Below are 23,171 nucleotides of genomic sequence, written 5' to 3'. Positions count from 1 at the left end.
AAGAACAGAAAAATGCACTTTGAGTTGTGATTTCTTGACAAAACACTGTTCAGTTAGAAATGAGGTTGTCCATCTACAGTGTCATCATAAGAAATCCTAGAGATTGAAGTTGCTAAGCACAGTTTTAAAACCAATGCCAGGGATTTGGCCAAGATTGCACAGCCTATCACATTGAAATCTTGAAATGAACTTAAGATAGGTTTGCAATAGTTTCCACACAGTTACATCCCGAAAATCTCTCTGTCATTCTGGAGAGTTGTATGATCTCATTTTTGTGATTAATTTTATCTTTTACATAATTGTCCTCTGCCTGGGAACTTGAAATGCAGTTAAGCTTTTGTGAGAATTAGCTAATACTTTCAAAAGGTGAAAGAGGGGACAAAAGCAGAGTAAAAATGGCAATTTTGGTGCTGCCTGAATCTTGAGAAAGTATCATTCTTTTGGGTTATTATTTCAAAGAAGTAAAAAAGAACAGTTAATTTAGTTTTTCTGACACTCAATTTGATTTTGTGTTTGCTGAACTTTTTTTAAAATTTGATAAAACTGATCTTCAAATAAATTACCCTTTCAGAATTTGGTCATTGTAAATCATATCAGAATTACCAGTCAATTAAACACTGCTACTCCAGCATACCTTCTTTGCAGTTGAGCTGAATGTCAATGAGCTAACTATATGTCATTATTCATACCACAACAATATACTTTATTTAATTATCAAACCTATTTCTATGGTGTTAAATCCATATTTAAGCTAATTATTAAATTTAAGAGGTCTTTAGTATTAGATCAGACTCATTATTGTAATACTTTCACTTTTATGATATATTTATTGCTAGTGCACATTCAGCAAATGTATAACCAGCGTTGTGAACAAAGATTAAGAAAAATTAAAGAAACAAATCCTACTAGTCATATGTTGTATGACTGCAGCTCATGACCTATAAGCAAGCAGTTTTTGCTTCCCCCCTTTACTTACAAGATTAATGTCACAACCCTTGTTGAATCCTTAATTAAATTATATGTTCTCAACAAGGACCGAAGCAGAGTTGTTTGAGTTGTGGCACCCTCCAGCATAGCAATATTTTTAAAAGCCAAAACTTGATGTTGTGAATGGGTATTTTGGGAAATTTGGTGTACTATCACTGTGGCATTTCACCAACTTTGTCTCCTAGATTTTCAGAGGACGATTAAATATTATAGAATTGGATGCTAGATAAGCAGGTAACACGGTTTGCTGAATTAAGCTCTAGGAACTGGACCAGAATTTCAAGATTGCCCCAGGATGTCCCTGAACCTCACAGTTATTGTTTTGTTTGGAGTCTTTGGCGCTCCTGTGTGGGAGCAGAGCTTGGCAGAGGTGGTGGCACCTTGGCCCAGATCAGCCAGGGGTGAGGGGTGGCCCCGAGGTCCCAGGGAGTGTCTCCCCCGCCCCAAGAGCTGTGAGTCACAGCAGGTGAGTCACTGCCCGGGATGCCAGAGGGGATGGTTCCAGCCCGGGATGCCAGAGGGGATGGTTCCAGCCCGGGATGCCAGAGGGGATGGTTCCAGCCCGGGATGCCAGAGGGGATGGTTCCACGGGCTATGGTGGAGAGCCAGTTAGTTGCATTTGTGAACGTAAGAGGCTTGATCATCGCTCTGTGTATATCCTGGAGGACAATTACTGCACCGTGTGTGTTTTAGGCAAAGGAATGAAAACTTCTGGAGCTCAGTCAAGCTTAGATTGGAGACAGGCACTGAGCTTTCTTGGACTGCAGTAGTTCTGGACACACCCAGAAGGAGAACTTGGAAGTTTTCAAAGCGTTTAAAATGAAACAGAAAGGCACCTTCAGGGTTAGGTGGGGTAACTTGCAATTTCTGGTTTAATAAAAGGCTTGCTCCACGTAAGCATCAGAACTTTTCATCAGATACAGTCCTAGATTTCTCTGTTATGCACCTTCCAGAGACAAGTGCATGTTTTAATGTAGTTTCTGAACATTTGAAGAGGTTAGAACTCCGGTGGTAGGTGTCAACAGCTGCAGTTCAAGCTGCTGGATGTGTGCACAAATTATGTAGCCAGATAAACCTGGCACACTGCGAGTGCTTTATCAAAGTCTTGTGAATGTAATGAATTTTGGATGCAATCCAGAGGACTTGCACTGAACATGATTTCATAGATGTGAACAACTAAACTAACAGATACACTATACCAACATACTAGGCAACAAACTCAAAGGCAGTCTTAAAGGGTGTAATATTTTTAAAAAATATTTCTAAATATTCTGTATTTATTATTCCCCCCCCCACTAAATACTACAAAAAGAGAGCTTTTCACATCAGTGGAAACGTGACTTTGGAACAATGCTCCAGCTTTGTAGCTACTTCAAGTTGCCATTGTCGGTAGCTGGCAAGATACATAATCTAACCAGAATGATAAATATTGAAGGAAGGCTTGATATAAATTAACAAGGTAAAATAGGCTAAAAACTCAGAACACTTTAAAATTGGTTGAATTAGTGTATGTTTCTACAAGATGTATCTCACATCCTTGTTGTGAGTTAAAATAGAGGGTCTCAGATTGTTTAAATAGGTACTGTACATATTCAGACTAAGAAATTTGTGTTATAGTTAATACACAGATGTATATGGATATATATGAGTTGACAGGACTTACAAGGTTGATGCTAAAATGACATTGGAATTCATGGAAGTGAAATACCATCCACTCACAATGCACAAAGGGTACAGTCACATGAAAACCTGCATGTGAGGAGTCCCGTGATAATTAAGAGTTTGGGGTAACTAATTCATGGGCTGTCTGCAAAATTTCAAACCTCTTTGTTCGAAGACGTTTCTTGAAGATAATTAGACAAAGGGTGAAATGTTACCATTGGCTTCCCAGAGGACTTTCTTCCTCTTTTCATAACTTTTATAACAGTGTCTGTGGTGTCTTTCCAGCTAATTCTGTGTATTGCATCATTTAACTCTTTGAGAAATCTCTTTTTGTCCATGTCAGGAAATTTCTGTGATAGCCTATGAGCCTACTAGGTTATTTTTTGGGCCATTATCCATCTCTGCCTCTTTTTAAAATCCACATTACTAATTAGTATTTTTATTTTCTAAGATCACTTAGACATTTATCTGAGCCCTGCTGACAAAGGGCTGCAGTGTGTGACTGCAAGTGGGCAACTCTGAGAGAAGGGGGAGGAGACTTTAAGCAGGGTCCTTTTATTATCTCATCTTCTATGACCTGATGCATGTTCTGTTACATGCAGTGAAACACCTCTCCCTTTGATTGTCACACCATGGTTGTTCTGGAGAGAAGGTTTGGATTCTTTCCCATCCTCTGTGGTGGGTTGGTTGGTTTGTTTGATTGGATTTTCTGGGCACTGTGTGGTTTTGTGTTTTGAGGTTCTTTTCCCCCTACCCAATTTCACAGATTTTTTTCATCCCACTTGGAGATGAAATAGGGAGGACTGCTGAAATGAGAAATGTTTTAATGCAGTGGAGAAAGTCTTGCTAACTCTGTGAAGTACAAGAGTGTGGGTTGTTCCAGCTGAGAAATCAGTATCTCTCCTGCTGTAATTAGGGTTACTAGAAAGTCTTTTGCTAGATGGTTCTGTAATGCTTTCAGCCCCTTGTGGGAAGGTAATTTGACTTTCACATTCCAAGACTTTCTGCAGTAACTAACACGAGGACACCTCATCAGGCTTCTAGAAATTTCCCTGCCAAATCCATGTTATTCAATCCCAGTGTTAACTGTGGAGCTGTTTCACGTGTTCATTTTGCCCTGGATCTTCTGAAGGGAAAACGACTGTCACGTTTGCACATTTTCATATCAAAGACACCACTGCCAAAATGACATTCCTTTCAATAGGCTGAAAGCACCTAAGCACTTAGATCATTTTGAAAACAAGCTCTTAAGTCACTTAAATATTTAGCAGTTTTTACACCACGTACTTCAAATGATCCTTCAAAAGAAACGCATCTATGAGTTGCAGTAAGAAGTGCTTGGAAAAAGGCACTGAAATATAGTTGAAAGTTGAGTTTCTAATGCAGCCTGCCATTGACAATGAAGGTAGAGATGAACTGAAAAAATTGAAAACATATCCATGAACTTTAAGTATTTTTAAGAACAATCTCCAGAGGGACACTGGAGGTCCCTCTCCTGCTTGTTTGCAAAACCAGATCTATCATAGCATCTTTTTGGCTTTTCAAATGAAGTGCAATTTGCAAAGGGGATTAAGGGAGTGCAGGTTGCTTTTCCTGTGTGTTTGTATCCTGTAGCAGTGTTCTGCTGAGATTCCCTCCACACAAGGATGTTGGATAAATAGCTCATTGTGGAGTGAAAAATACTAAGGAGAACACATCTGGAAAAAACCCAAACTGATAAGAACTTGAAGCCGTATTGGTTACAATCTATGTTACAGGCAGATCCTCCATTTCCAATAAGTGATATAAAAGACTATTGCATCAATATGCCTGGTAATTAAGAGTCAGGTTGTAGCAGTGAGACATTTGTTTCCTCCTCAGTTCATAAGGTTGGTAAGTACTGTCTTAGGGGATCTGTCTAAATGCCTTGTGTTGGTGCTGTAGGTGTGACTTGCCTAAGGTTTAAAGAAACTGAACTTAGGTGCTAAAATCTCAAGTGGTGTAAAGTGTTGCAGAAGATCCAGACTAAAAATCGGTTTTCAGAAGTGCTGCCCATCTCATAAAAAACGATTTTACAATGTTAAGTGGTGAAAACGGTGAATAGGTTTGAGAAAGCCTCCTAGATCTGCTGACAGCCGTGAAACTGGGGGAGGAGAGGATGAGGTTTAGCTGAGCCTTAGTGCTTCCATCCTCGGGACTGATTCAGACCTGTTGCACACAGAAATTTCCTAAATTTTCAACTTTTAATGCCTTACATTTAACGAACGAAACAATTCAAGAATTAAAAATAAAAAAAAATTTAAAAAAATTCTTTTGAAGTTGTTGCAAGTATTTGGTGATTTCCAAAACTAAATTTGTTGTTCTTCGACTTTTAGGGGTGGGCAGGGAACATTCAACTTGTCCAGTTACCTGCAAACAATCCACATTTTTCTAGCAGTGGGATCTGTATGTTATCTAACTGCACATTTCTTAAGTTCTTGTCAGGCTTGTCCTGTTTTAGGTAGATTTTTATCTGGCAGTCTGGCAGAAATGGAGAGCTCTTTATCTGTGAACAGCAATGTTCTCTTTTTTCTGTTCACTCCACTGCATTTCAACATGTAACCACTTGTAAACAGCAAGATACAGACAACAGCTGACCAAATCCTGAAATGTATGGATTTAGGTTCAGTTCTGTTAGTGTTTTATTTCCTCTTTTCCTCCCTCCTTGCCACTCTCCCCCTGCTCTCCTGATTTATATTGTATTTCCTTACTTAAGGGATCTCTTTCCTGCCTGAAAATTCTGGTGTGTTTTAGGTGTCCATATATGATTACAAATTTACTAAAATAAGAAATTCCCAGATGTCTGAAAAATTATTTACAAACAATGCAATGATAGTACTTATAAATAAGGATCAGCTGAATTTATATTCAGAATACTGGTTAACCCCAGATTTCCTGTATGACTGTGGGCAAGGCATTTAATTTCATTGTGGGTGGGTTTGCCATCTGTACTAGAGGGAACAGCACTGCTCTTCTGGTTTTTTTTCTGCAAACTGTATGAGCACTCGCAGAATAATCATCCTGGCATTGCTCACAAATAGAGATGTATTAATAATATTACTGTACATTAAATATTGGTAACCCAATTTCAGTTCTATGAATTCTATTAACACAAGACTTCAAATAAAGCTGTTTGTTTTATTGTCATACAAGTGACATACCAGGAATGTGAATTGAAAAGGCAAGTAAGTTTAACACCAGATTTGCATCCTTGGGAATCAGATCAAGATTTTGCATCCCATAGTCTTTTTACAAAGCACTTTGGCAATGTTGAAGTCCTGTTGCAAAAAATGGGGGTGCATACAGTTTGTTCATGTAACATACACTGGATTTTCAGTTTGAACTGCTGTAAAGTCCCAAGAATTGAAGTAGAGATGACTAATGCAGGTCTGTACACATTTTTGTAGATATGGAAAATACTGAATAAGCAGTCTTAAGTGTGTTTCTCCTTCCTTTCTGTAGGATTTGTGTGTGATCAGCATTGTGCTGTACCACAGTGAAGAGGTATTTTTCACTTCAAGATACCTTGCATTAAAGGATCATGGTAGACAGTTTAATAGTTTCTTTGAGGTAAGTGATGCAATAAAACATTTAAAATCTTATTTAATGTTCTCTTAACACACTGCAATAAATATCAGTTTGGTTATCTTTTGCTCAGGTGTTAAATTGTCTGCGTCATAGGAGGATAAATAAAAATCTTGTCCCGGGATCAAATACTCAAGTATATGCATACCAGACATAGCATTCTTTTGGTGATAGTGAAAGAAGAAAGCTCTCAGTGATTGTTTATGCTTAGAGCATCTCTTTATGAGTGCCAGTGTGATGGCAAATATTAGTGGAAAGTGCCTGTTTTTTTGATGAGGCTGCACCACTACAATCACTGGGCTTAAATTACTGTTTTATACGTTTTAGTACCTGTGCTGCAATTCATTCAGGGATTTGTATTATGCATTCCTGAAACAGTTTGCCAGTGGGCAAACATAGGAAAGACCTTTTAAACAGCTTTCCTAACAAAGGAAACATTCAGCTGTTTCTAAGCTGGTCTGGCCGGTTCTGTAGTTGGGCAAGCAGATTCAGAGCAGGCAGGCTCCACAAACAAAAGGTGGCCTCCTCCGAGGAATGACAGCTCCCTGCTCTTGCATTTGGATGTGGACACTGTCAGGAACACCTCTGCTCTGCCCTTGCTCCTTGTGAGTTTGGGACAGCAATCTTTGAATTGCAATTTTGGCCCCCTCCTAATATGCCAGGGCAGATTCCACATCAAAATGGATCTGTCACGTATTATTGACACGACCTGTGTTATCTTTGCTGTTGAAATTTCACCCTGTGTAGCTCCTCCCAAGCTGTCCCAGACTTAGGCTGCTCTGCAGCCTTGGGAGGAAATTGGGAATATGGGACAAGAGCCATCCTGCAATAGTCAGTACCAATCACTTGGCTAAAATGCTTTCACTTGTATCTGAACAATCCACAGTTGGCCATTATGTTCCTTCATAAAAAACAACTACTAAAGAACAGCAGCCAGGTGAGAGATCTGTTTTGGTACCTCCAGCTTCCTTCCTGCAGAGCTAATACTCACTGCAATGGCAAGGAAGAACTCTGAGAGGTGTTTCTCAATGAGGTTGTTCCTAAATGAGGTGTTAATTAGCAAACTTTTTCTTGCTGCTCCTACAGTAGACCTAATATTGTTTTGCTTTGTGCTTTTTGCCTCCCCCTCTCCCCCAGTTAAAGAGAAATTGGCATTGCCAGTAAAAGAAAGTGAGCAAGTTTGCTCTTTGTAACTTGGATAGATGTACAGTTTAAAGCCTGACTTTGCTTCAAATCAGGTGCTTGGCTCCAAGGTGCCTTATATTCTTACAGAGGGTTCTTACAGAGGCCTGAGTTACACAGCCATGGATCAGCTATAATTGGTACCTCACCTGTTCCTGGATACTTGGAAAGTTTTACCTTGTTTTGAGGAACACTTGTTCTTTTTGGCTTTTTTGCATTGTAAGAATACCTGAATCAAACCCACTGAAATTGGAGAAGCCCATTCTTGTAGCCTGGGAGGCCTAAGGTTAGTCAAGCACGACAAATAAAAAAGCCTAGTGTGGAGAAGTTAGCCAAAGCAAGCTGCTGAGGGAAATAACATTAAAAAACTTAAATTGCCACACACTGATTTAAGCTAGAGACTTGCCTCAGGATAGCTTAAGTATTCCTGGCAGATTTCCTGTGTGTTTGGAATAGTAGGTTGATGCCATTATTTCTGACAGATCCAATTGCAGATACAGAAGCAAATTTAAAAAATAGCTTTATTGTCCTTGAGCCACGAACATATAGAGGGTTATTTCTTAAAGAATGGCCAGGAGAGGCTTGGCACGGAGTAATCACACACATACTACAAGTTTGCATTTTAGAACTGAGAACTTTAATCTGGTAAGTAATTTGCTTTGAAGATTACAGCTCTCATTCAGTTCAGAACTCGCAACATTGTGCATGATTTCAGAAGAATTTACACATGGAAATCTGTAGTCAGTCAGACTGATCAGAAAAATCCTGTCCTGTTGAGGGTGAAAGCATTCATTTCCTTCTGCAAAGTTTGAACTTTCTTTCACATGCTCTGAGGGATTATAGGGAGTAGAAGCCATAAGGGAGCAGGGATCAGGTAGGGAGATTCTGAAAAGGAAGTGAAATATAATTTGCAGAGGACCTGGGCTGGGCCTGTCACAGGCTGCACTCCACCTACATAGATGCTTGTCATTTTTCATTGAGAAGAGTTAGGAGATCACTTGAGCACTTGGAAAAGAGATATGCAGGTCAGCTGAAGACAGACTTGATGCTGTCATTTTGCAGTTTGGAGGTTTGAATTCTGATTCTACCTTTGATTTCAGGTGGGATTTGCAGATCAGTTTATTCATTTGTGCCTTTGGCTTCCACCTACCCTTGTGTGATTGGGTCCTGCTCTGAACTGCATGTTTTGAGTGATTTCTTTGTAGTGCCTTATGCTGGCTCTGATTTCAGCCACCTCCTCAGTATTTTATCACAGATAATAGCTTTGTGCAATATAATACTTCCTTCTAACACACTTTTTAAAGTGCTGCTTCCCCCCCACCTCCCAAAATTGGCAGTAAAGAAGTAATGACTTTTTCTTGCCTTTAATTGGTTTATTGCTTTGAGAGAGAGGGCCATAGATGATGAGGTGATGATAGGCCATGTGCAATCAATACTTGCCTACTGGTTCCTTGTGCAGTATGTTGGCAAGGACAAACAGAAAACTCAAGAAAAACGTTCTCCCTAGTAGAAGAATGTTTGTATTGGTGGTAATGCAGTGCTTAGTATTAAAAAAGCCCTTTCTGTTTAGGAGGTCTGTCTCAGCAAATACCTGAAACCATGAGAAATATTTAAAGAGTTACTGTGTAGGGAGCAAAGGAGGGAGCTGTGAGTAGGAAACACAGCTGGATTTTGTCTGGTCCATTAGTTTGCAGATGTATTCTGTGTCCAAATCCATCAGTTTTACTTCTGCATTGAAATTCAGCAAATCATTAGCAGCATTCCCCTTTAGAGAGGGTCTGAAACATACTCTTTGTAGACTGAAAAGTCAAATTCCTGGTAGAAATAAAGATACCTTGATCCTAGTTCTCATACCTGTCCATATTTTCTTACGGAGTGGCTTGTTAGAAGGAGGCAAATCAGTCCCAATTGCAAATTATGGCAAACAAAAGACTGAGCTAACTGTGCCTAACTTGTAACAGGCTCACAGGAGTCATTATGGTGGTGAGGCTTGACAGAACAGAGTTTTTTTGGGCTTGGTTCCCGTTATGACTCCTTTCAGACTGAAGATGTGGTGACTGGGGTGATGCTTGGCTGCTTCTCCTGAGTCTCTGGTGGGCTTTGTCTGCTGCTTTCCACCTTCTGTGCTCATTAGGTTATTCAATTTTCACAAGTGTTAGGCAGCTGGGGAAGAACCTATTTCTCCATGTTTCCTGTGTGCTGGAGGTGGGATGTTCATCTGGAAAGTGAGGAGCCAGAGCTAGAAGCAGACCTAGTCCACAGATGGGTGAATTCTTACTTAACACTTTAGAAAACTTGCAAAGCATATGTCAGTCTGGCACTGAATGCTGAGGTGTTAAAATATGCCCGGCCAAGAATATTTTAATTTAAACATGGAGTTATGTGAAATACTGTCAATGGATTCTACTTGCTGCACTTTCTGTGTATGGCCCTGGTACTGTCTGCTGTGAATAGAATGTCATCAGGACATTTCATACAGTTTAGTGAGTCTGCTTTGGTTAGTAATGGTTTTCAAGTATCTAAATATTTTCTTGCAATATGAACCCTGTAAATAGGTTGTAGATGTGCAGTTTGTATTAATGGTATTTATATGTTCTGTTCCACTGTTTGCCTTTTCAGACTTCTCAGTTCCCTAGCAGTGTTGGGATTTCAGTTTGTCATCCCACAGCCTTCAATTGAACACAGAAAGGTAAGCATTAGAAATATTCAGATCTTGTATACCTAAAGATAACAGTAGAAAACATTAGAGTAAGGTGTGTAAAGCAATGCAGTCTGAATACCGTTCTGGCAGTAAGTGCCTTCCGTTTTGTGTGTGCGTGTGTGTGGTTGTTTCTTTTTATTTTTATAAATTATACTTGGTTGAAAGAGGCTCATCGTGGTTAATTAGCTGAGTAATTGTATGGAGTGTTGTAAGTCACACATAGTTACTGAAGCTTTGGAGCATTTTCATCATGTGACACACAAGGGAAAAAGAATTGTCAGTGAGAGCAGCACTCAGACATGGAGCGATTAGAGAACCACCCAGTTGCTCACAGGTAGTTCATTCTCTTACAGAGACAGAAATGTCTGGAACAGAAGCTGGACCCAAACCCCACTCTGTTGCCAGATTTCCATTGGTAGAGATTGGAGCTGGAAGCTGCTGAAGTTTCCTGTTGTGCTCCTGTGAATGGTTCACTCCTTGGTTCACTGCCATGGCACCTCTAAGGGGGTTTGCAGCCTGCACCTTTCCCTCCTGCTCAGCTCTGCTGACACCTTGGCTGCAGCACTGGGGTTTTTGCACTGCTTTTTGGGAAAGTAGTGGACATTTTGGAGAGGAACACAGACCAGCAATGATTATCCTCAGGAGATTTTAAAATCTTGCCTCTGAGGGAAGTTTAAATGAATTCAGGTTTTTTATTCTAAACATTAGAAGACTGGTGGCAGAGGCAGATATAATCTTCAAATACTTAGAGTGCTAAAGAGAAGGCTGTTCTTTCTGTCTGGTGGAGCAGATGAGAAGAAATGGATTTAAACTGAGGCAAGGGAAACTTAGGTTTGATGTTAGAAAAAACTTCTCATGGTAAGGATATAAAGAAGAATAGATGATATTGATGTGATAATATTTAGAATTTCCATGATGGAGGTCTCTGTGAATGTGTTGAACAAATGTTTGTCAGGAATGATGTGCAGGTGTTTGTGATCCTGCCAGAGACCTGAGGTGAGACCCCTTGAATGCTGTTCTGTCTCTTTATGGACTGTGACCTTATATCAATGTTGTTCTCATTTCTTAGTTGGTATTCAAACACAACCATATTAAAGGTATCAAATAACCTATTTAAAAACAAGTTTGCTTTTTAATATAGACTTCTAAATAACAATGCAAGGTGCATTTTTTTTAATAAACTGTACTTTTAAAAGGAGATAAAAGGCAAGTTTTCTGGGTTTCCTTTTTTTTTATGCTGTCTTTAGGGTAAAGCATTATTTGGGCAATAGCCTCATAGTTATGGACTAGAAACCTGAAGGCATCTGATAGTCATAGTTCCTGAAGAACACAGATGTCCTGTTAATTCCTTGTGCAGCCTAATTGTAAGACAAGTTAAATGAGGTCAGTAGTGATGCAGTCTCAGGCTGGCACTGTCCAGTCTGCACAAGCTGTCCAGGGGCTCTGTTCATAACTGCTCTACAACACAGTATTCCTGCCTATCTGACATCTCTTCTCTTTTGTCCTGCAGCTGAGATGGTCATGCTGCTGCTCTGCTTTCAGTACTCTGTCTGATTAGACATTCTTTTGTAACACTGACAGTGGAGAGAGATGCTGCAATCCAGCTTCCAAATAGCTTTAGGGGGAATAAATCTACTAACTAAAATAGAGTAACTCAGAGAAACAATTGCTTCATTCTGGGAAGCCCCGGAATTAATTTAGATAAAATCAGATTCTTTGTTTTCAGTTGAATGAGAAATGCCACGGGTCTGGAGTGTGTTCTGTTCTAGTTAAAGAGACTTAGGGGCATGGTAACCACCTTGGAGCCCTGTTTTGTGCTGCAAACAAGAGAGGCACAAGTTTCCTGGGGACGGTCTCACACAGGCTCCGAGGCTGCCTGTCAGTCTCAGCTCTTACACCACCGAGAGGATTCTCTTCGGGTCAAACTGTGTTTAGTCTTGAAGTCTGTATTTGTTAAACTTTTCACAAGCCTTCTGGCACACCTGTCAGCTCCAGACTAGAGGGGCTGTTGGCAGCTCTGAAGGACATGTTTCTAACGGGGTGTGGGTTCCCAGCTTTGTAGCTCTGGAGGTTCTTTCCATTCTTTTCCTGCAGTAACCTGGACACGTGTGTGCTGGCGTCCCTAGGCAGCACCTCCGGAGTATTTCTGGGTGGATGTCTCTGCTGTCTGGCAGAGTTCCTTCCATGTGAGAGGAGGTTGGATTTTGCAGGAAGGAAGGGAGAGGAGGAGAGAGGGATTTGATGAACAATATGCCATTTTAACAAAATAGTGAATAACAAAAGTGGTGTTTGGTAACTGCCATATACGCGCTCAGAGGGTACAGAATGTGGAAACTAAATAACTAGTGCTGAAGTCTAATGAAACATTAGACCATATCCCAGTCCTTATTGTGTGTTGATTTTGCAGCTAAAAGTTAAGAATGTGTGCATGACTGATGCTTTAACCTGCAGTATTGGAGAATATGGATTATGCCTTGTGCACCCTGCATATGGTTATTTTTCCTCTGAAAGCTATGGACGGGGAAATAAAATCAGAGAATTGGACTCGAGTATTTGGCTGAGTAATTTGTTAAAATATTTCCAAATAGTCTAGATGTTTTTCTTACAGTAAAACTTTTGGGAAAATGAAGTAAAACCCAGGACAATCCCCAAAGCAGTTGATGGAAATCCACTGTAACTCCTACACACCCAAAGTTCAGCTGAGATGTTGGTTCTTTTAGGACTTGAGTGTGCTTAAAACCATCAGGAAATACTATGTTCTGGGTTGGTTTGTTTTGTTTGTTTGGTTTTTTTTAAAATCTTGCTAGTTTTAATCTTTTGTTTCTTCTTTGTTTAAAGTCACACTAGCTTCAGAGAAGCTTACATAATGTAGATTTTCCAACAAAAATCTATTTGTAGTTTCGTAACTCATACTTGTAGGAGTTTTTTATTTAGCTTCAGTGTATTAGAACTGTTTAAAGTACCATTTGGCTACTCTTGACTTAGTGATATATGTTTAGGAGCTTAACATGAAGAAAGAAGTTTATCAAGCAGCATTTTTTTTTAATATTTTTTAATTTTAAGAGAAATTGCATCAACAGATTCTGGAAGAGCAGAACTCAGCAGGTTGCTTCCTCAGATGCACACACAAAAATCTGTTTCTGGCATGAGAGCATGGGACTGTTGGCTGGAAGAATGAGCCAAATTACTTCCCTAGCAGGGAAGTGCAGAAAGTGGAATTAAGACTTGGGGAGATGACAGAACCAAATGGGAAAGTTGTGGGAAAACATTTGACTGGGCAATGTTTTCTGCTTATAGACCTTATAATCTTTAAATGACAGTCTTGGAAGCTTGTGTAATATACAAAGTCAGAATTTACCAATACAGAGTTTCTAGTTTCAGAAATACCTGGCTACGTGATCTTTATATAGAAATAGCTTTAGTGTTTATTTACTTTAAACAATGCTGTCTCTGCTGTCAGAACTGCACAAAAACTGAAAGAGCATCCTTGTATCTTCCTGCAGTTTAGGGTACTACTCTGTTGGTTAATCCCTTCTCTGTAAATGGCACAGGTTTGTACAGTAATTCAAATACATTAAATATGGTATGTTTGTTAGATAGAAATGAAAATTTTTATGCAAAAGACTCTTACGGTTTCTTGTTGGAAACAGGGGTTATAGTGTTGGTTAGAAGCTTCTTGGACTTTTTTTTTTCATGATCTAACTTATTTATTCCTCATTCATAGTATAGAATTTGTATTATCAAGTGTACTCCTCTGTAAGGCCAAAATACTTGTCAATAATAGCAAAAAAAGGGGGAAATGTTTTGTGAAACCAAATTACATTTTAAAATGAGCCAAGCTCTCTGCAGCTGGTTAAACTGAAATCTTTCTTAATATTTGAATGATTAACTTTCCTTGTCCATCAGTGCTGGACATATGAACAGCCCTCCTGCTGCTCATGAAACTCTCTCTTCTCCTTCCCTGTGCTTATTGTTTGAGATTTAACCTTGTCTGATGAGTGTCACACTGTGATGAAGTGACTGTTAGACTATAAAACATAGCACTCCTTCTCCTAGACAACCACTGAAGTCTGTATTCCCAATTTTACAGAAGTCATTCCTGGGTGGATTTTTGACTAATCACGTGTTGCTGTGTTAAGGCAGTAAGCTGTAGTTATATCTATGCTCTGTTCATTTTAGTAAAACTGATAATGTAAATAATAGCAAAAAAAAATGAAATTTCTGATGTAAATATTGCATTGTTTGAACATCTCAGTTATGGTACTAAATGGTAGCATTGAAGCAATGGACTTGCTTTGAATTTATGCATATCTTTTTTGTCACTCAGTTGTAGATGAATACTGACTTCTATGAAGCTACAGTATCTAAAGCTGATTTTCAGTGTCTGGAAGCAGTGTCAGGATTTATTTTTACAAGTTTTTGATTGGGACACTACCCTACTGTTAAAGAATTTTGTGCCTGTTGGGCTCAATATAATTCCTTTATGCTAGCTCTAAATTAAAGAAGAAATAAATCAGTTTTTTTGCCTTGCTATCAGATACACAATGTCTCTAGGAAAAGCAACTATTTATCAAGTGAATGCGACTGTACTCCCCACAAAATTTTGAGATTGATATGCTTTAAGATGTGTGGTGTTGGGGCTTTTTGTGGTTATTTTTTCCCCTCTCTTGTATTGGATTCAAATATGCTTGTTGAGGGGTCAGCACTGCTAAGTCAAGAGAAATAAGGAACAGAAGAGGAGCAAAAGCTGAGGGAAAGGAGAGGAACAGGGGGGAGGAAAAGGTGGCCAAGGTCCCTCCTTTGGTCATGGTGAGCAGCTAGAGCAGTTCAGCTCCTTGTGGGAATGGAGCCTGAGCTGCAGTGCCGTGTAATGGCCAAGCCCCCACATTACTCAAATAGCAGTTCTGTTCATAAAAGGGAATTTCTACAGTTAACATCTACTTCAGAGCAGTTTACCCAGCTGTAGTATAATGGGTTTTGGAGAGGGTGACGTTTTCTGGTTTGCCTGGAGGAGTGGGTTGGTATTTTTTTGGTTTCTTTTCAGTATACACACAAGTATTCCTTACCTCTAGAAGGAGCAGCTTCTGAGTTACCTCTCTTTGCCTTTTTCACCTTTCTCTGTTTTCCTTTTTCTCCACCATATGGTAGCAGTGTATTGATTTTATGGGCAGAATACATGAAATTGAGTTATGAGTTTATCAGAAGTTCATTTAAACAAATTAGTATGTCCCTGTGGGTTAACTGTGAGGGATCTCTGCACTTTCCCTTTGCTTCAGGACAAGATGATTGATTAAAAATACTTAATTTCCCTGCTTGCCTGCTCCCATGCCCTTTAAGGGGAGTTTTAAATTGCTTTACATTACATTTATTTGCTATAGGATAGACCTTTTTCCTGGCAGTCATGTACCTTCCTGAAGTTTGTCCTAGGAATGGAACATTTTTGTGTGACAAGTAAAATGAAATGCTAAGACTTAAAGGAATTCTGACATGTTCTTAGGTTAATTGGAGTGCTTACTTTGAGGGGCAAAAGCAAGGAGACGAGTTTGGTCAGGAAATACACCACGGATTTATTTTCATCTTTGTGTCTTTCCATCTTTGCTTTCTTGGACAGTCTGGCTGGCCTGCTCCAGTACACTGCACTGCTGCAAAGGGCTTAAAATGGGAGGAATAATTCCTTCTACTGGGCTGTAGGAAGAGAGTGATGGAGATATGAGTGGGAAGGTAGAGTGTGCAAAGAGGGTGATAACTTTGAATACTGTTTCAAGTGACAAGAATTGGGTTACTAAATCTGACTATGATGTAGTGTTTAGGATTCATGTAGGAAATTCTGTGTATAAATGAGATCCTACACTTTCATTTATATTACAATAGTGACAGTGGATGACAATGTTTCTTCATTTGCATTGTTGTTCTGCCCCATGGTGTACCACACCCCATAAAAGTCACTGTTGTGTTCACTGAAGGGGATGCAGCTGCCCAATCCATCTGAACACACTATAACAGAGGACAGTGTGGAGCGTGAAGCAAATCTATATCCTTGAAACACTGGAGGAAATTGGAGTTAGACAAAGTAGTTAATATCTAAGCCTGGCTTTTGGCCAAGACATCAGGGCTAAAGCCTAATAGCTCTCAGGAGTACTGTGGGATCTCCACCACAGCTGGTCCCCACTTTGCTTTTCCCCGTCCTGGGAAGCAGAAGCCCGTAGGGAAGGCCGGGAAGGCCGTGGGCCGTGTTCCTCCTGCAATCCAGGAAGGGTAAAGCTGTACCCTCAGGGCAGTGGTGACTGAGGTGTGTAACGTGTCAGGACTGGCTGAGCTGGGACTCTCTGACAGACCTACAGGACAGTTCTGGGGTCTGTCCTGCTGGGTTGTGCACACGAAACTGAACTTTCCTAGAGCGGCTCAGTCACCCTGGATCTGCACAGAGCTGCTGCTTCCTGTTCCTGTGCAACAAATGGGTACAGGTGTCACACTTCTTCTCCTTGTAATGTTTTTCTTGTTTATAGGATACCTGCTGTCCATTATGGTGGTATTTACATACACAGCAGTTCCACAGAACGCCTCCAACTCAAAGGGAGTCCACATTCCTCTTGCAGTTTTCCACTGGGCAGTATATCTGCTTGCCTTCAGCACAGCTGCTGGATTTTAACTGTGTAGATATACATCCTGTTCCATTCAAAAACTTTGGTAAAATAGACTTTCTAGCTAATGATATTCTAATTGCAGTGATCTTTAGGAAACAGGAGAGGTGATTTAGTCCATGACAAGACTTTTTCTTTAAAATTAGCCTTTTAGTGCAACAGAATATTTACAACAATAGCTGAAAGAATTTTCTTCCTATTTCTGCCTACTAATTCCCTGTCCTTGATGTTGTAGATTAAAGTGGTTAGGGAATAAAATTCTTCTTTGTTTGGGGAAAGGAGGCAGGATAAGGAAACATTATTTTATGTGAATACACTCTTTGAAAAATCAAGGCCATTGGTTTTGTTATTTTTAACCTGCTTTATCATGGACCACTGATATTTTTTTTTAATTTTTAAATTAAAAAATACTGACTTCTTTAATCTCAGAGCAGGAGTTCTGTGTTTCTCTGGGAAAAAAAAAAAAGAAAGTATCTTAATTCCATTTGGATTCCAGAGCAGGTGAGCTTACAGGGTCATAGATGAACTTCTCATCTTCTTTCAGAGCAGATTTGCATTCTGTCTGAGCTGTGGATCAGAGTGATGATAAAGATGAGAAGCTTTTTGGATTCACAGTTGAGTTCTTCTGTTAGGGAATGTTGCCTTCTGTTTTATGACAGCTTGTCCTCTCTGCTGCTGGAGTGATGGATGGGTGACTCACTGAGAGATCTGGGGGTGTGTTATGTCTGTTACTGAACACGTCAAATGTGTATTTCCACCACATGTGGATCCCAAAGAATTTTTCTAAGTGTAGAAATATGATAGAATGGCAACAACTTTGTCACAACTGACCTGGAGGAGGCCAAGGGTAGTGCAAGCTGAGTGACTTGGACCACAAGTGATAGTTAATGATGAGGGAATCGTTTAAAACATAAAGAAACCTAATTTAATATAGTGAGGGCCTGATGCTTATCATCTTTACCTTCCTGTAAATGAGAGAAGCAGTCCTACTGTTGATAAGGAGTGGTTGTGTGGAGCTGGTAGAAGTGAGGTCAGGAGTGAGCCATCTGTTACTTGAAAACACTTCATGGTCTCACAGAAAAATGGGAAGAAACCTCTCCCTCAAAACACTGGGCTCCCAGAGTGCAATGGAGGTGGTCTTGGTGTGAAAAAAAGTAGCCAGACTTAAGGAGAGCTTCAAGCTTTGCTGGCACAAAAACTGTCCTGACTTTTTCCAGAACTGTTTACTTTCTAGGCTATTCAAATAATGTGAAAGTTTCTTCAGATGTGGTCAAAGTTGGTTGAAGGGGCAGTTAAGCTGTCCAGGCATTGTAACTCCCTTCAGTGATTTGTGAATACAAAGGTCTTCTATTTCCAGGCTTTTTAGCCCTTTAATCTTCACAGGCACAGATGTTCAGACAGAGATTTTATACAAAGAACGGAAACCTAAATCGTTTAAGCTGGTAATATTTACACTTACCATGTACTGTAAAATTCAAATGGTTTACTACTTCTCTGATTAAAGGCTTCCAAAATGCACTGAAGGATTAAAATAGCTGAGCACACTAACCAGGCAGATATGTACACATTGTGTCATGATGTTTTGTTTGGCCCCTGCCCCATTTTTCTGCCAGTCTTGAGAGATCCGAGAAGTTATCTGCAACTTTTAGGGTTTTTTTGGTAGATTGTTTTTTATCAAACCACTAAAGTTCCACATCTTTCTTATAAAAGACATAAAAAATACGGTTGTTTCAAATGAACATGTATAAAGTGGACTGTAAAGACTTTCTGCTGGGAAATTATCATGGCTTTATAGGTATGGTCTTTATTGGAAATCAGCTGAGCTCATATTGGAAGAACATTCCTTTAAGATGCTTAGATTGGTGAAGGAATTAAACGAGTTCCATAGATGTGTTTACAGCACTGGCAGGGAAATACAATAATGTTACACTTGAACAGGTTCTAAAACTAAACTATCATTTCCCCAGCTCATTGAGAATTTGGCATGCTCTGCTCTCAGCAGCAGTTCAGGTCTCCTTTCTGGGACTCTGCCTGCTTTTGTGTTCACAGTCCTGAAATTTTAAGAAGGCAAAGTCCAGCTCTTACTTTGTGGCTTGTTCTTTGATCACTTATGTAATAATTGAAGGGGAATGAGGAATACTGTGTTCCTCGCATCCCAGACGTGACATATGCATTTTAAATAGCAACAATATACTACTTTACTGGTGTCCTGAATCCTCAGTCAGGCTGAGCCTGGCTGTGATAAAAGCTGCCTGCATATCTTTTGTGACAGGCTGCGCCCTAGTGAAACCTTTAATCAGTCAGAACTATAAAATAAAGGAGGTGTGACCCTGGAGTAATGGAATAAATGAGGAGGTCATGTTTTCCAAGTGCCTTGATACCCCGTGAATAATGCTGGGGACAGCTTGGTGTCACAGCGTGGGTTATCCTGGCATGAGAAGGACCATGGAAAAGACAATGAAAAAATGCCTAAAGCCTGAAGGGTGTTGGGGGATATGAACAGAACTGGAGCTCTTTGCTCTGGAGGCACAGGACAGATAGGACAGTAGGAGCTGAAAATAAGAAATTACACACTGGCTTCTGCTAATTCCACTCTGTGTCCGGGACATGGATGGGATTTAACTGAGGGAACACCACTGGTAGTATTTTTCTGAGCAGGTGATAAAATGTTCTTCTGGATACAATTTCATGCCTTTGGGTGAAAATAATACTGTAAAGCTTTGTGGAACATACATGCATGTCTGTTATATCCCTTTCCGATGTGTATTTATGAATATGATGTAATTAATTAGTTCATGAATCCTTTTACATTCTGGGCATTTAACCAGAAAAAGAATTACTGGATAACATGTTAGAAATTAAATCTATGAAATATGATATTATTGTATCTAAACTGAAATTGGAAAAAAAATAATACCTGAAACGTCTGATTTGGTTTAGATATCTCCAAGTTTAAAGCTTTCCATTGCCTTGTATCCTTTTTCAGTTTTGAATCTGGATTGCTGTAACATGCTTAGTATCTGCAAAATACTTAATAACATTGGCTGTGGTTATAGCAGCTTAATTATGTAGCTGGCTAAAATGTATATACTGTCACTAAGCATTATAATCATTGTTACTGTGAAATTCCATCATTAGTTCACATTTGGAGTACTGTGTGAGGCACTGCAGACCCGTGTAAGAATGTAGGAGTGGAAAAGGTGCTGAGAATGAGGAATTCCTTACAAAAAGAGACTGGACAGATTAGGACTGCTGAATTCCAGAAAGAGATCCTGGAAGTGGGTTGTGTTAGCAATTGCAAATCAAACATCCTGGTGTGGTGGAGGAGAATACAGAATGATCATTCTTTGTTTATCACCAAGAAAGTAATTTGGGAGACACAAGGAAATTGTCAGGCTGCAGGTATAACCAGAGGTAAGAAAACCACTTTTTCAATTTAAAATGCACAGTCTTTTGGAAGCCAAGATTAAAAATACGCTAAAAAGGGTATTAATTGTATTCATGCAGAGTAGGTCCGGTGGTGGTTATGAAAAAGAATTACAATATGGTGTTTAGCTGAAGGAAGCCCTGAAATTACTGATTAGCTGGAAGCAGAGGGTCTGTGGATGTCTCTGAATGTGACCTGGTTCTTACACTGTTCCCTAAATCTTTGCTTGTTCCACACAGTCAGAAACATAGCACTGTTCTGTACTCTACTGTAGATGGGCCTCTGATTTATCCACTTGTCCCCCCTCCTTTTCTGAATAGTTAATTTGTATGGAAGCTGTGGTTTAATGGATGAAGTATCCTACAGTATTTTAAATTAGTGTTTCTCAGGTCAGTAGTGCATTGTCTGCCATTGTGCTCCTGCACAACAACTTCAGTTTTAAGTATTTGTGGCTTTCAGTTCAAGTGATGTTTCCTCTTCAGGGACATTCTTGCATAGTATAGTTAAAACAACTGCTGCTGAAATCCCAGGATGTGGATCTTATTTCTAGATCCTGACAGAGACAGTATTAGAAATCTGCACTGCATTTCTGCAGTTAGTGTTCTTTTAATTTTTGCTGCAATTTTTAATTCAGGAATCAGAGTGAGTGCTGAATTACAGGAATTTGAGATAAACTGGTTTTCTATTTAAAATGTCGTCTATGCCAACCTACTGGCAGCATGTTTAATTCAGTGTGTTTTTGCAAAAAAAAACCCCAACAAGCTCTTACAATAAAACCTGGATGTAATGCAGCTCCTGTGTGGAAAAGTAGCAAAATACAAGAAGACTGGGGGAAAACCAGAAGGGGATGCAGAGCTGATGTGTAAAGGAAGGGGTGACACTGAAACTACCCTGCTAAAAATCCTGCCTTGATTCAGTTTGCCACTTACTGTTGGAAAGGTGGCAGACTGGAAGATACTTGGTGCATAACAACCATTGTAAAGAGTTTTTGACAGCAGGTCAATAGGAGTTAGTGCAGGTGTAGGAATTGCAAACACTTGCACAACTGGGAGCTCCTCTTACTTTTCTTTGCATTGTTTATTGTACAGCTGCACATAGTGAAATGTGTTGCTTCCACTTACAAATCTTGTCCTGCCAAATAACTGAAATGTATATAGGGAAGAAAAAAAGGGGGGAAACTAAGGGGGAAAATAAATTGAGTTTGTAGAGCAAAATGTTTGGTTGTTGATTAATTTGCAGTAGATAGAAATCTTTTTGATGGTGCATTTATACTTAGAATGAATATTAATAGGTCACCTAGAGAAGGGATTGGTCATGAATTATGGGAAAGTAGATTAAATGGGTTAGTTATCTCTCCCTTTTTGCAGGCTATGTGATTCTATTAAAGAAATTAGTTAACTTGGCAAGAGGAGTTCAGTTTGTGTTTCACTTGTTCCCCAGTGCAGGCTCAAACTCTTCCCTTCAGAAAGTGTGCTTGTAATGGGTAGTTTTTAAAGCAAGAGGAAGAGGGACTTAGTGTCAGGAGTCTCTGAATATGTGGTGTTTCTGAAATGTTCTGAAATACTTGAGCTGTCTCCTGTAGCTACCTGGAATTTCTTGGCTGTATCCTGGGGCTGTGTTGGAATTTGTTACTGGCTACAGAGTAACTTAGAAATCCCAGGACCAAAGGAAGGGAAGTGGCCTGTGAGTCCTGTGGCAGGGCTTTGCCTGGCAGAGCTTTGGGATTGGCCTTCGTGCTGCCAGGATCTCCTCAGGCAATCTGTTCCCCTGCTTTGTTGGCCTTTCTGCTGAAGTAGTTTTCCTTAGTGGCTAATTTAGGTCACCTTTGGTAAACTTTGAGTCCACTGTTGTGTGTTGACCACAGACAAGAACAGTTTGCTGCAAAGAGAAAAGGACCAACTCCTTGTATTTATTTATATTAACTGTTTGGAAGACTCATTATTGCCCCCTCTGTTTTCCATTCCTAAATCCGAGCAGCTTCAATTTATTCAGTCTTTCATAGTAGATTTGCTGTGTAGATTATACCATTAATCATGTCATGTCCTCTAAAGATTCATCTGTAGCCCACATCTTAAAGTAAGAAAACAGGGACCTTCATTAAAAATAAAAGTGCATAACCTGATTTGCTACCAAAAATTCCCATCTCAGAATTTTGTCATCTTGTAGCTAAGTAGTACTGATGAGTTTGCACATCAGTACAAGACATTATAATATTACTTTTTTATTAGTTTTATTGTTATGTTCTTACATAATTAGCTAGATTAAACCTTTTTGTGCTGTGTCTAGACCTCTTTTACTGTGAAGATTAAAGGATGTGAAATTACTTTAGATTGCCTTCAGTCATATAAAGTATCATTTTATCTGAACCAATTCTTGCTGCAGTGAAGTTTGGCAGCCAGAAAGTTCTCTCTGCAGCAAGTTGACACTTGTCACTGTTATATCACTTTCTGTTTCTGTATAATGACATATTTCTTATGTTAGTGGTAACTTGAGTTATCTTACAGACTAATGGTTTTTAGTTGTTCCCTACATGAGTGTCTTTGGCATTTTAAAAAAACAGGTGTACTGAACCATTATAGAAATGATTAAGAAATAGTCTAAACAAGTGAAACATCATTTGTTTGATTACAAAGGACTGCTGGTTTTATAATAAATAAATTTTGCTTCAGAGTGGGTTCAGACCAGATAGTGTTCCTGTGTGTAGCTGTTCCCATTTTATATCTGAGGGGGAACCACATTAATGTGCAATGTAAGTATGAGCAATGAATATTTACTGTAAAAAATCACAAACTGAAGAATAGCTTGTTTAGTTGGTCAGATTGTAAGCCAGTGGTGTTCTGTTACTGGATATAAGAGCAGATATAACAGCCAGAAATCAAGACCTTGTTGCATGTTATTCATAATTTTGACATTGTGCAGTATTAGGTTGTACAGGCTATTGGATTATAAAGGTTGATGCCAAATGGGG

The 23,171-nt window shown here is 39.5% G+C and overlaps 1 protein-coding gene across 1 annotated transcript in view; it reads left to right on the top strand.

Moving 5' to 3' along the window:
• LOC113947685 (thrombospondin type-1 domain-containing protein 4-like) overlaps positions 1 to 23,171 on the top strand; it is a 109,667-nt gene that overhangs the window by 50,778 nt on the left and 35,718 nt on the right. Inside the window, exons 3-4 of the mRNA XM_027644522.1 lie at positions 6,130 to 6,237; positions 10,054 to 10,123. Coding sequence (XP_027500323.1) covers positions 6,209 to 6,237; positions 10,054 to 10,123 — 99 coding nt within the window. The 5' untranslated portion in view covers positions 6,130 to 6,208. The remainder of the gene's footprint in view (positions 1 to 6,129; positions 6,238 to 10,053; positions 10,124 to 23,171) is intronic.

This window comes from Corapipo altera, unplaced genomic scaffold, assembly GCF_003945725.1.
Source record: "Corapipo altera isolate COAL_440 unplaced genomic scaffold, ASM394572v1 50, whole genome shotgun sequence".
In the NCBI taxonomy this organism is placed as follows: Eukaryota; Metazoa; Chordata; class Aves; order Passeriformes; family Pipridae; genus Corapipo; species Corapipo altera.
The sequence above is the reverse complement of the archived record's forward strand: the minus strand, read 5'-3'. Positions and strand labels throughout refer to the sequence as shown.